Source organism: Lampetra planeri, chromosome 64, assembly GCF_965212315.1.
Source record: "Lampetra planeri chromosome 64, kcLamPlan1.2.h2, whole genome shotgun sequence".
Classification (NCBI taxonomy): Eukaryota; Metazoa; Chordata; class Hyperoartia; order Petromyzontiformes; family Petromyzontidae; genus Lampetra; species Lampetra planeri.
In genome coordinates this window covers 2,893,527-2,906,793 of record NC_136170.1, presented here as the reverse complement: position 1 = coordinate 2,906,793, position 13,267 = coordinate 2,893,527, and the positions used below count along the sequence as shown (strand labels likewise).

Below are 13,267 nucleotides of genomic sequence, written 5' to 3'. Positions count from 1 at the left end.
GCGAACTCAATGCCCCGTCCCTCCCCCTAGGGGACGCGGCGAATCCGGGCGACTTCCCCGAATCCGATTCGAACCACGAGGGGGCAACACCCGGGTAGCAAATGAGCACACTCGAATTACTGTCCCCACCCTCCATTCCCACCCCCCCTTCCACCACCACCACCACCCACCACCACCACCCACCACCACCACCACCCACCACCACCACCCCCCACCACCACCACCCCCCACCACCACCACCCCCCACCACCACCACCCCCCACCACCACCACCCCCCACCACCACCACCCCCCACCACCCCCCACCCCCCCCCACCACCACCCCCCACCCCCCCCACCACCACCCCCGACCCCCCACCACCACCACCGTGTGTTCAGAGCATTGGCCCTCGCCCACCCCATGATGTGCCCGCCCCCCCCCCCCACCAGCCTCTACCTGGCATGGACCTTCGGGTCCGGGAAGCCGTCTGCGGCGAGAGAGAAGTACTTGTGCAGCTTCACCCACAAGTTGGGCTTGGGGATGCATCCGTTGTGCGCGTGGATCGCGTGGATGCGAGCCAGCTCCCTCGCGGTCAGCCTGGGGGTCGGGAGGGCAGAGATTGGAGACGCACGGACGCACGCACACACACGGTACGGTCACACACACACGGTACAGTCACACACACACACGGCAAGCACGCACACGGCACGGTCACACACGCACGGTACAGTCACACACACACACGGCACGCGCACACACGCACGCACGCACACGCACGCACGCACACACACGGCCACACACACGCACGCACACACGCACGCGCACACGCACACACGGCACGGCCACACGCACACACACACACGCACACACACACACGGCACTTACACACACACACACGCACGCACACACACGGCCACACACACACACACACGCACGCGCACACACGGCACAGCCACACGCACACACGCACACACGCACACACGCGCACACACACAGATAAAGACCCCCTGTAAAGCCTGAACAGACTGTAGGGGCAAGTGCTGTTAGCGAGCACCTATGAAGGCCGGAACGGCACACGAGGGGGTGGGTGGCCAGCACCACGCCCGACCGCCTTTGTCTCCCCAGTAGCGATGTTTACACACCGCACCAGGTACTCATTTGAGGCTGAGTCGACCTAGGGGAGGCCCAGGACCAGTTCAGACAATCGTCACCGGTGTTGGCCGTGAGCGGGAATCGAACCCGGGTCGCCGGTTTCGTAGCGCAACGCGCTAACCGCTGCACCACCGCTCCCCACACACACGCACACACACACACACGGCACGGCCACACACACACACACCATACACACACACACACACCACACACACACACCATACACACACGGCGTTACTAGGCAGCCTGGCACACAAGGCAAGCTGCTACCCCCCCCTCCCCCCCCCAGATTGGGTTGCCGGGCAGATTCAACGTTCGTCAACGTTGATGTCGCAAAGAAAATATCACAAACTACTCCCCCCCCCACCAGCTCCCCCAGCTCCCCATCGCGACGGAGATAAAATATTAGAATAATTATCAAGCGGCAGAATGTGTAAGTGGACGATGACAACGCTTCTCGCTTTAAAGCTTCTTTCGTGACTGCAGGGATTCATCTTCTTGGTTCTTTCGGTAAAGTCACGTAGAAGGGAAATAATAAAATAAAAATAAAACACAATAAAATTTCGATTTAAAGCTTTCGTGACTGCAGGGATTCATCTTCTTGGTTCTTTCGGTAAAGTCACGTAGAAGGGAAGTAATAAAATAATACAAATAAAACAATATCATTTCGATTTAAAGCTTTCGTGACTGCAGGGATTCATCCTCTTGGTTCTTTCGGTAAAGTCACGTAGAAGGGAAATAATAAAATAATAAAAATAAAACATAATAAAATAATAAAAATTAAAAACATAAAAGTCACGTAGAAGGGAAATAATAAAATAATGAAAATAAAACATAATAAATTAAAACATAATAAAATATTTTATTATGTTTTATTTTTATTATGTTGTTGACGTTACACAACCTCACTAATTGAAGAACATTCTTCACCTGAGGACGGCTGCTTGCGTTGTGGCCGAAACGTCGTGAGAATTAATTTATTATGTTTTATTTTTATCATTTTATTATTTCCCTTCTACGTGACTTTACCGAAAGAACCAAGAAGATGAATCCCTGCAGTCACGAAAGCTTTCAATCGAAATGTAATATTTTATTATGTTTTTTTATTATTATTCTATTTTTTCCCTTCTACGTGACTTTACCGAAAGAACCAAGAAGATGAATCCCTGCAGTCACGAAAGCTTTACATCGAAATTATTTCATTATGTTTTATTTTTATTATTTTATTACTTCCCTTCTACGTGACTTTACCGAAAGAACAAAGAAGACAACGCTCTTCATTCATTTTAAAAGCACGTAGCCGTGAGCTTTCGCCCGACCAATACTATCCACAAGAGGTTTCTCTCTTGTGATAATTGTTGTTTTACCCTTCTATCTGGCAACAAAACGGACACCTTTTTTTACAAGGAGTCATGTTTGCATAGACCACAATACCTGCAGTCGTAATGTAAGCAAAAAACACAAATCTGATAATGTATGCACTGTCCTTGAAGTTGATTGGTCCACACCAGAGACAGCTTTCCTTAGAGCCTAGTCTCACATGGGTTGGACCAGATGACGCCAAAAGGCGCACAACTCAAAGACAATGCACCATCAGAGTATGAGAGCTCGGGGCAAGCATTTACACCATTGGAACCTCATTTGCCAGTGAAAAATATGATGATTGTTTTTTTACCCTTCTATCTGGCAACAAAACTGACACCTTTTTTTACAAGGAGTCATGTTTGCATAGACCACAATACCTGCAGCCATAATGCATAATTCTCTCTTGTGCGAGATCGCGTAAACACACGTGTCGTGAAACCCGCCACCACCCGACACGGCCAATTAGTGAGGTTGTGTAACGCCAACAACATAATAAAAATAAAACATAATAAAATATTTTATTATGTTTTAATTTATTATGTAAAATTTTTATTATTTTATTATTTCCCTTCTACGTGACTTTATTATGTTTTAAATTTGTATTATTTTATTATTTCCCTTGTACGTGACTTTTTATTATGTTTTAATTTATTATGTTTTATTTTTATTATTTTACTATTTCCCTTCTATTATTATGTTTGATTTTATTATGTTAATTTTTTATTATTTTACTATTTCACCTTCTACGTGACTTTACCGAAAGAACCAAGAAGAACAACTCAAATTCTGTTGGAAGTGAACGACCCACAGGGCTACCGCCGAAATCTCTACAAGTCAGTCACTCGCCCCTCTGTCCCACAATGCAGTAGGGGGCAGCATCTCACCGCTGCCTCGTGACGTAACCGCACGAGGCTTGGGTCACGTGACACTCTGAACGCGCAGATGCTGAAACGCACGTACAGTTTTATCATCGATTGTCCGGCGGTTCAGAGCGGAATTGGCAAAAACCGGCAAAACCGCTCCAAAGGCTGCGACCGAGTGCGGCGATGGTCAAACACACATCATGGTTTTTTTTACACTATGAGACATCTCCTTTACCAGTGGCAAAATATAGTAATAGGGTTTTACCCTTTAAACTGTCTACAAAACTGACACCTTTATACAAGGCATCATGTTTGCAATAACCGCAACACAAGCAGTCAAAATGCAAACAAAAAGAAGCAACTCTGATGATGATAATGATATGCACTGTCCTTGAAGTTGATTTGTCCACACCCGAGACAGCTTTTCTTAGAGCCTAGTCTCCATTGGTGTTGGACCAGATGATGCCAAAAGGCGTACAACTCAAAAAACAGCGCACTATCAGAGTATTGAGAGCTCGGGTTAAGCATTAACACTATGAGACATCTCCTTTACCAGTGGCAAAATATAGTAATAGGTGTTTACCCTTTAAACTGGTACCAGTTTAAAGGGTAAAAACCTACTACGACAACACATCATGGTTGTTGAAACCAGAGTGTAGTAATAGTACCGTGTACATCACCCCATTGCAGAGTCAGAGGATGGAGTGGTAAAAGTATGGTACGGTAAATGCCGTAACCCTTCTACCCAAGGATTTGTCTTTTCTTGGTTCTTTCGGTAAAGTCACGTGGAATGGAAATAATAAAATAATAAAAAGAAAACATAATAAAATATTAATTTTATTTTTTATTATTTTATTACTTCCATTCTACGTGACTTTACCGAAAGAACCAAGAAGATGAATCCCTGCAGTCACGAAAGAAGCTTTAAATCGAAATTTTATTATGTTTTATTTTTATTATTTTATTATTTCCCTTCTACGTGACTTTACCGAAAGAACCTTCTTCTTTAGTGCTGCCTAACGGCGTGTGCGACTTCACGATGATATTGGTCCCGGTCTAGCACGGCGTGTAGAGTTTGTGCTGTTGTTAATTGTAGCCATGTTTTGATGTTACTGAGCCATGTCGTTTTTGGCCGTCCTCGTCGTTTTTTCCCTTCGATTTTTCCTTCCAGGATTTGCTTTAATAGCTGGTATTTGTGGTCGTTTCGGGCAATGTGGCCTAGGTAGTAACACTTCCTGCTAATGATGGTCTTCAGCAGTTGCCTGTCAGTGCCCATATCTTGCAGAACTTGTGTATTGGTGGTTTTGGCTGTCCATGGGATTTTCAGCATTCTTCGATACAGCCACATCTCGAAAGCTTCGAGCCTTTTTGTTGCTGTTGTTGTCAATGTCCACGTCTCTACTCCGTACAGCAAAATTGACCAGATGTAGCATTTCAGTGTGCGCAGTTTCAGTGATGTACTCAAGTTGCGGTCTGCAAGGAGTGTTTTCCATTTAATAAATGCTTGCCTTGCTTGTTCAATTCTGCTCTTGATTTCGACTTCATGGTTCAACTGATCGTCAATGATTACAAGGTATTTAAATCGGTGTACTTGTTCCATTTTTTCGCTGCCAAGCTTGAATGTTATTTCGCTTGTAGTTCGGCTGACCTTCATAACCTTTGTTTTCTTTTTATTAATTCGTAAGCCCCATATTTGACTCTCTGTGGCAACCTCGTCCAAGATTTGTTGTAGGTCTTGTTCCGAATCGGCCAGCAGTGCAGTGTCGTCGGCATACCTGATGTTGTTGATGTATTGTCCATTGACTTTAATACCAATGTTTTTATCTGCTAGTGTTCGATCAAAAATCTGCTCCGAGTAGATGTTGAAAAGACTGGGTGAAAGTGGGCAGCCTTGTCGTACACCTTTTTGTATTGGTGTTGGATCTGTCAATTCGTTGTCATATCGGAGTTGGGCTGTTTGCTTCCAATAAAGAGCAATGATGAAGTTGATGTCGTTTTTATCTAGTCCCAGTTGTTTTAATAGAGCAGCTAGTCGGTCGTGGTCGACTGAGTCAAAGGCTTTCTCGTAATCTATGAAGCAGATGTACACTTCTTTCTGATGTTCGTAGCATCGCTACGAACATCAGAAGAAGATGAATCCCTGCAGTCACGAAAGAAGCTTTAAATCGAAATTATTTTATTATGTCTTATTATTTTATTATTTCCCTTCTACGTGACTTTACCGAAAGAACCAAGAAGATGAATCCCTGCAGTCACGAAAGAAGCTTTAAATCGAGATATTTGTCTCATTTGAGCGATTGTATTACTTCTGCCGAATTTCACAGAGTGAAACAAATTCGAAACACTCGAAAACTAACGGCAACTAAAACATTAAGTTGTGCATGAATGTGCAAAAACAAGCTATTTTTTAATAATGTAGCGATTATCCGGCGTTGTTGAAAATCCTTTCCCCTCCCCCCTGAAGTCGCTGGAAAATCAATTACCTACTGCATGTATGCTGACTGTACACGCATGTATGTTGTACGTCAAACTTCTTTCACACCGTACGTAGCCAACCGTGATTTAAAAAAAAATCGGGAGGGGTGGGGGGGAGGGAAATTCTAAGGAGCCGGGAATTTATTGGCCGCGTAAAAAAAACGCGCAGAACCGAAAGTAAAATGCTGACTCGTCATATTTTAAAACCTGGGATTTAAACCCCGGGGTCCAAACCACGGGATTTAAACCCAGGGATTTAAACACCAGGGTCTAAACCCCGGGATTTGAACCCCGGGATTTAAACCCCAGGGATTTAAACACCAGGGTCTAAACCCCGGGATTTGAACCCCAGGATTTAAACCCCAGGGTCCAAACCCCGGGATTTAAACCCCAGGGTCCAAACCCCGGGATTTAAACCCCAGGGTCCAAACCCCGGGATTTAAACCCCAGGGTCCAAACCCCGGGATTTAAACCCCAGGGTCCAAACCCCGGGATTTAAACCCCAGGGTCCAAACCCCGGGATTTAAACCCCAGGGTCCAAACCAGGGGATTGAAACCCCAGGGTCCAAACCGGGGGATTGAAACCCCAGGGTCCAAACCCCTGGGATTTAAACCCCAGGGTCCAAACCCCGGGATTTAAACCCCAGGGTCCAAACCCCGGGATTTAAACCCCAGGGTCCAAACCCCGGGATTTAAACCCCAGGGTCCAAACCCCGGGATTTAAACCCCAGGGTCCAAACCCCGGGATTTAAACCCCAGGGTCCAAACCCCGGGATTTAAACCCCAGGGTCCAAACCCCGGGATTTAAACCCCAGGGTCCAAACCCCGGGATTTAAACCCCAGGGTCCAAACCCCGGGATTTAAACCCCAGGGTCCAAACCCCGGGATTTAAACCCCAGGGTCCAAACCCCGGGATTTAAACCCCAGGGTCCAAACCCCGGGATTTAAACCCCAGGGTCCAAACCCCGGGATTTAAACCCCAGGGTCCAAACCCCGGGATTTAAACCCCAGGGTCCAAACCCCGGGATTTAAACCCCAGGGTCCAAACCCCGGGATTTAAACCCCAGGGTCCAAACCCCGGGATTTAAACCCCAGGGTCCAAACCCCGGGATTTAAACCCCAGGGTCCAAACCCCGGGATTTAAACCCCAGGGTCCAAACCCCGGGATTTAAACCCCAGGGTCCAAACCCCGGGATTTAAACCCCAGGGTCCAAACCAGGGGATTTAAACCCCAGGGTCCAAACCAGGGGATTGAAACCTCAGGGTCCAAACCGGGGGATTGAAACCCCAGGGTCCAAACCGGGGGATTTAAACCCCAGGGTCCAAACCCCTGGGATTTAAACCCCAGGGTCCAAACCCCTGGGATTTAAACCCCAGGGTCCAAACCCTGGGATTTAAACCCCAGGGTCCAAACCGGGGGATTGAAACCCCAGGGTCCAAACCGGGGGATTGAAACCCCAGGGTCCAAACAAGGGGATTTAAACCCCAGGGTCCAAACAAGGGGATTTAAACCCCAGGGTCCAAACAAGGGGATTTAAACCCCAGGGTCCAAACCAGGGGATTTAAACCCCAGGGTCCAAACCAGGGGATTTAAACCCCAGGGTCCAAACCCCGGGATTTAAACCCAGGGTCCAAACCCCGGGATTTAAACCCAGGGTCCAAACCCCAGGATTTAAACCCAGGGTCCAAACCCCGGGATTTAAACCCAGGGTCCAAACCCCGGGATTTAAACCCCAGAGTCCAAACCCCGGGATTTAAACCCCAGGGATTTAAACCCCAGAGTCCTCAATCGTTGCCGGGGGGGGGAGTGGGGCCTCAGGTCACCGACCACACAGCCAACAAGGCCACCTCCCCACTTCTAACAGAGAGAGGGGGGGGGCAGTCTCATTCGTCCACGTCCCAGCTTCACAGCTTCCCCCGTGAGCCTCCCACTCTCACCGCACTACCACGACGACGACACCGCTAAGGAGGCTACGGAGAGGGACGACGCCGCGTGGCAGAGGTCGCTAACGGGTTTTGATTCCTTACCCGTACCCGGCCGCACCAGGGTCGCAAACGGGTACCCGTACCCAGCCGTACCCGTACCCTACCCGTACCCGGCCGGGTATCGGGTACCCGATTGCGACCTCTGGGATGAAGCCACGTTGCAGGCGCGGGTGGGTTGATTCTAGGAACTTGAATTGTGAGAAGAGACAAGACTTTGGGAAATGAGTGACAAACGGTGACTCATCAGTGACTCACGGTCTACCCGTACCCGGCTGCACCAGGGTCGCAAACGGCTACCCGTACCCGCCCGGGTACGGGTAGCCGGGTATCGGGTAGGGTACGGGTATCGGGTACCCGGTTGCGACCTCTGCCGTACGGGCTACGGGACGAGTCCGTCAACTCGCGTCGTCGTCGTGCCGAGACGACCTCGATTTACCCGCGCGCGGGTTGTGTGTCCGACTTGCGGATTAACCGCGCGCCTGACCGTCTAAAAAGTGGTGCATTGTTATTCTTGGAAATGTTCATCTGCAAGTCACGTGCTTACACCGAACAAACACAAAACATCACGTGCCTGTGCAATGGCGGAGCCAGGATTTTCAGGTGGGGGGGAGGCAACCCCTCCAACGATGAGAAATTCTAGAGTTGTTCTTCTTGGTTCTTTCGGTAAAGTCACGTAGAAGGGAAATAATAAAATAAAAATAAAACAATAAAATAATATTATATTATATATATAAAAATTATATTATATTATTATAATAATATTTCCATTCTACGTGACTTTACCGAAAGAACCAAGAAGATTATCGGGGAAGTCGTGGACTGTATACGCAACTGCGCACAATTCTGTGAGTCACTTATAACCGATTCGCCGTTACTTATTGCCCATTATGGACTCAGACTATGGTCGTATCATCTCACAGAGTCCCTGGCACGTCATAATATGCTACACAGTGGCAGTAGGGGTCGCAAAATGCCGATTTATTACTAATAAACCCCAATGATCCCATCGAAATTAGGGATTTTGTTCGCCTCATTGTGGGGGGGGGGTACGTGCCACCCCACCCCACCCCCCCCACTGGCTCCGCCAGTGTGTGTGCGTGTGTGCTCAGGCGATGGGTCACAGCGACCGAGACTCGCACAGTGACTAGAAGACTCGCACAGTGACTAGAAGACTCGCACAGTGACTAGAAGACTCGCACAGTGACTAGAAGACTCGCACAGTGACTAGAAGACTCGCACAGTGACTAGAAGACTCGCACAGTGACTAGAAGACTCGCACAGTCACTAGAAGACTCGCACAGTCACTAGAAGACTCGCACAGTGACTAGAAGACTCGCACAGTGACTAGAAGACTCGCACAGTGGCTAGAAGACTCGCACAGTGACTAGAAGACTCGCACAGTGGCTAGAAGACTCGCACAGTGACTAGAAGACTCGCAGTGACTAGAAGACTCGCACAGTGACTAGAAGACTCGCACAGTGACTAGAAGACTCGCACAGTGACTAGAAGACTCGCACAGTGACTAGAAGACTCGCACAGTGACTAGAAGACTCGCACAGTGACTAGAAGACTCGCACAGTGACTAGAAGACTCGCACAGTGACTAGAAGACTCGCACAAAGCTTCAGTTGCGATCACCCAGGGCACACACTCCAAAGCGAACGCGCACGGCTCAACCAAAACATCCGCCGGTGTCATATTCAACTTTTGTTCCACACCCAAGTATTGATTTGATCTCCAGCTCCGGGAATTTAAATTTAGGAGCTATGTCCCCCTCCCGCTCCCCCGGTCCACCCGGGTCAGCAGAGTGGGGTGGCCAAGTGCCGTCCGCTCTCAGTGTGGATTGAGAGGGCACTTGAAGGAACCTCTCAATAATGCCGGGCGCGTGCGCTGCCACGGTGGCTAGATGTTCGCTACCTCGCCTGGTACGCAGGAGGTCGTGGGTTCAATCTTAACCCTGACACCTGCTGTATATTTCAGGTTTGCGGTGTCTCTCTCATCATCATCATCACGGTGGCTAGGAGATGTCAACTACCTCGCCTGGTATACAGAAGGTCGTGGGTTCAATCTTGACCTGGACGCCTGCTGTATATTTGAGGTTTGCGGTGTCTCTCATCATCAGCGGCTAGGAGATGTTAACTACCTCGCCTGGTACGCAGGAGGTCGTGGGTTCAATCTTAACCCTGACACCTGCTGTATATTTGAGGTTTGCGGTGTCTCTCTCATCATCATCATCATCATCACGGTGGCTAGGAGATGTCAACTACCTCGCCTGGTATACAGAAGGTCGTGGGTTCAATCTTGACCCCGACACCTGCTGTATATTTGGAGTTTGCGGTGTCTCTCTCTCTCTGCCCCCGTGGTCGCGTGGTTATTTTTTCCTCCGTATACTCCGCTTACCCCTCCCCACCACATTTTAGAAATGGACGTCGCCACACGTTTAGAGTTTATTGGCCGCTGCTAGAATGTTCCACGCGACGGCAAACTATCATTTGCCATCGCCAGCTCCGCGCTCCTGACGAAGGAGCTGTAACGGAGAAGCTCAGCGGGCCCCCCCCCCCCACCCCGAGCTGGCAAGATACAAATTGTGGGAAAGCACCAAGCGTAGGAATGTGGAATTTCCACAAACCCGGCTCTGCAGGGCTTGTGAAAACGGGGGTGGAAAGGCGGCAGCAGCGTTACAGTGCAGACAAATTGCTTCCACTTTGGAGACTTGAGAGCCTTTTACTGTTAGGAGGTTCCAGCAGAGAAAAACTTCAAACAATGTCAACACTTCAGAGAATTTGAAACTTCTCCACGAGAAAAGTGCTGCCCTCCGGGGCTGTGGAGACCGCCTGGGAGAAGATTCCAGGGACGCGTTGACAATGATGAGCGCGCGAAACAAGTTGGAGGCTTTTGCGAAGCTATTAATAAAGATTTGTTATTGTGTTACAGTGCAGCATTAACCGTTCGTTACCCATTAAAAACGATAGTCCCATACGAGTGTTAGAAAAAAAAAATGTGAGCAACCTGTATGTATATGTAGAGGAGTAACATGGGGACGTGGCGTCAGGTGTGCCCGTTCAGTGCGATGACGTCACGTCTCCTGGGCTACTTAAGGGAGACCCCGTGACCTAAGCGGGGTCACTGTGGGAACGGGTAGAGTAAGAGGAGACCAGGGGTAGAGAGAGGGGTAGAGAGAGGGGTAGAGAGAGGGGTAGAGAGAGGGGTAGAGAGAGGGGTAGAGAGAGGGGTAGAGAGAGGGGTAGAGAGAGGGGTAGAGAGAGGGGTAGAGAGAGGGGTAGAGAGGTGAGTCTGGGGAGAAGCCGGTGGTAGCAGCCGTAGAGGTGCTTCTCTAGATTTGAAGCTTTCGTGACTTGCAAGGATTCATATTGTTGGGTTTTTTCGGTAAAGTCACGTAGGTAAAAAATTAAAATTAATAAAATTAAAATAAAATAAAAATCACGACGTTTCGGAGGCAACACAAGCTTCCGTCTTCAGGTGGAACCGTCACAGCACCATTGCTGTATCAAGTAAAGAGAAATTCTAAGATTCTAGATTTGAAGCTTTCGTGACTGCAAGGATTCATATTCTAAGGTTTTTTCGGTAAAGTCACGTAGGTAAAAAAATTTAAATTAATTAAAGTAAAATAAAATAAAAATCACGATAGCTGTATCAAGTGAGAGCACTCACTTGATACAGCTATCGTGCTGTGACTGTTCCACCTGAAAACAGAAGCTTGTGTTGCCTCCGAAACGTCATGATTTTTATTTTATTTTACTTTAATTAATTTTAATTTCTTACCTACGTGACTTTACCGAAAAAAACCCAAGAATAGGTGCTTCTCTCTCCGCTCGGTGGAGTCGGCAGAGTCCACGATCCGACACGAAAGAGAGAGAGACCGGAGCCAGCCGGCAGGGACCCAGACTCAGAGTAGGACCCTGATGATGATGATGGTGCTACTAATGGTGCTGATGATGATGCTGCTGATGCTGCTGATGCTGCTGCTGATGATGCTGCTGATGCTGATGATGCTGAAGCTGATGATGCTGCCGATGCTGCTGATGATGCTGCTGCTGCTGCTGCTAATGATTCTGCTGCTGATGATGCTGAAGCTGATGATGATGATGCTGTTGCTGATAGTGCTACTAATGATGATGCTAATGCTGCTGGGGAGAAGCCGGTGGTAGCAGCCGTCGAGGTGCTTCTCTCTCCGCTCGGTGGAGTCGGCAGAGTCCACGATCCGACACGAAAGAGAGAGAGACCGGAGCGAGCCGGCAGGGACTCAGAGTAGGAGCCCTAGACCCCTGGGAGTTGTGTACCCTGGCTGTGTATTAATGATAAGCTTTAATAAATTTCGATTTAAAGCTTTCGTGACTGCAGGGATTCATCTTCTTGGTTCTTTCGGTAAAGTCACGTAGAAGGGAAGTAATAAATTAATATTATATTATTATATTGTTTTATTATGTTTTATTTTTATTATTTTATTACTTCCCTTCTACGTGACTTTACCGAAAGAACCAAGAAGGAGCTTTAATAAACCCTGGCGAAAACCCTTAACCTACCCTCCGTCTCCGAGTGCGTCCGTGGGAACACTTCTCTACATATAAATATTGGTTTTAACTAGCTGTGACTTGTTATTCGACAGTTGTTGTTAAGATTAAAAAGGTGGGACCCCGACAAAGCCCTTGAAGAGTCTTGCACGCATTTGCCGAGAAAGAAACAACAAAATCGGACGAGATCATCAAAGGGGGGGGGGGGGGGCTAAGAAGTCAGCGCGTGTGTGCCCGTCCGTTATGAACAACGCAAACACACGGCCGACTTTGAAAAGTGGCCTTGAGTATTGTTCAAACAGCAGTCGTTCAAGCACTCCCCCACCTCCTCCCCCCCCGGCTACCAATGCCAACAGCGAGCGCTGCGAGAGCCTCACTGTAGCGGAGATAATTCAGGGGGGGGCGGTGCGGTGCGGTCGATTGATGATCCAGCGGTCACCCACCCGCGGGGTCACCCACCCGCGGGGTCACCCACCCGCGGGGTCACCCACCCGCGGGGTCACCCACCCGCGGGGTCACCCACCCGCGGGGTCACCCACCCGCGGGGTCACCCACCCGCGGGGTCACCCACCCGCGGGGTCACCCACCCGCGGGGTCACCCACCCGCGGGGTCACCCACCCGCGGGGTCACCCACCCGCGGGGTCACCCACCCGCGGGGTCACCCACCCGCGGGGTCACCCACCCGCGGGGTCACCCACCCGCGGGGTCACCCACCCGCGGGGTCACCCACCCGCGGGGTCACCCACCCGCGGGGTCACCCACCCGCGGGGTCACCCACCCGCGGGGTCACCCACCCGCGGGGTCACCACTCTTCTTCTAAATCGCCGCTGCTGCTACCACCACCACGGTTTACGCTCCCCGTGAACTTGACTCGTTCGCTCCTCCGCACCCACGTGTCGAGGACTCGGTCCCACC

The 13,267-nt window shown here is 49.3% G+C and overlaps 1 protein-coding gene across 1 annotated transcript in view; it reads right to left on the bottom strand.

Moving 5' to 3' along the window:
- The window catches only part of LOC144737105 (ethanolamine kinase 1-like), a 69,506-nt gene that overhangs the window by 13,062 nt on the left and 43,177 nt on the right, over window positions 1-13,267 (bottom strand). Inside the window, exon 4 of the mRNA XM_078619780.1 lies at window positions 436-576. Within this exon, the coding sequence (XP_078475906.1) occupies window positions 436-576 (141 nt within the window). The remainder of the gene's footprint in view (window positions 1-435; window positions 577-13,267) is intronic.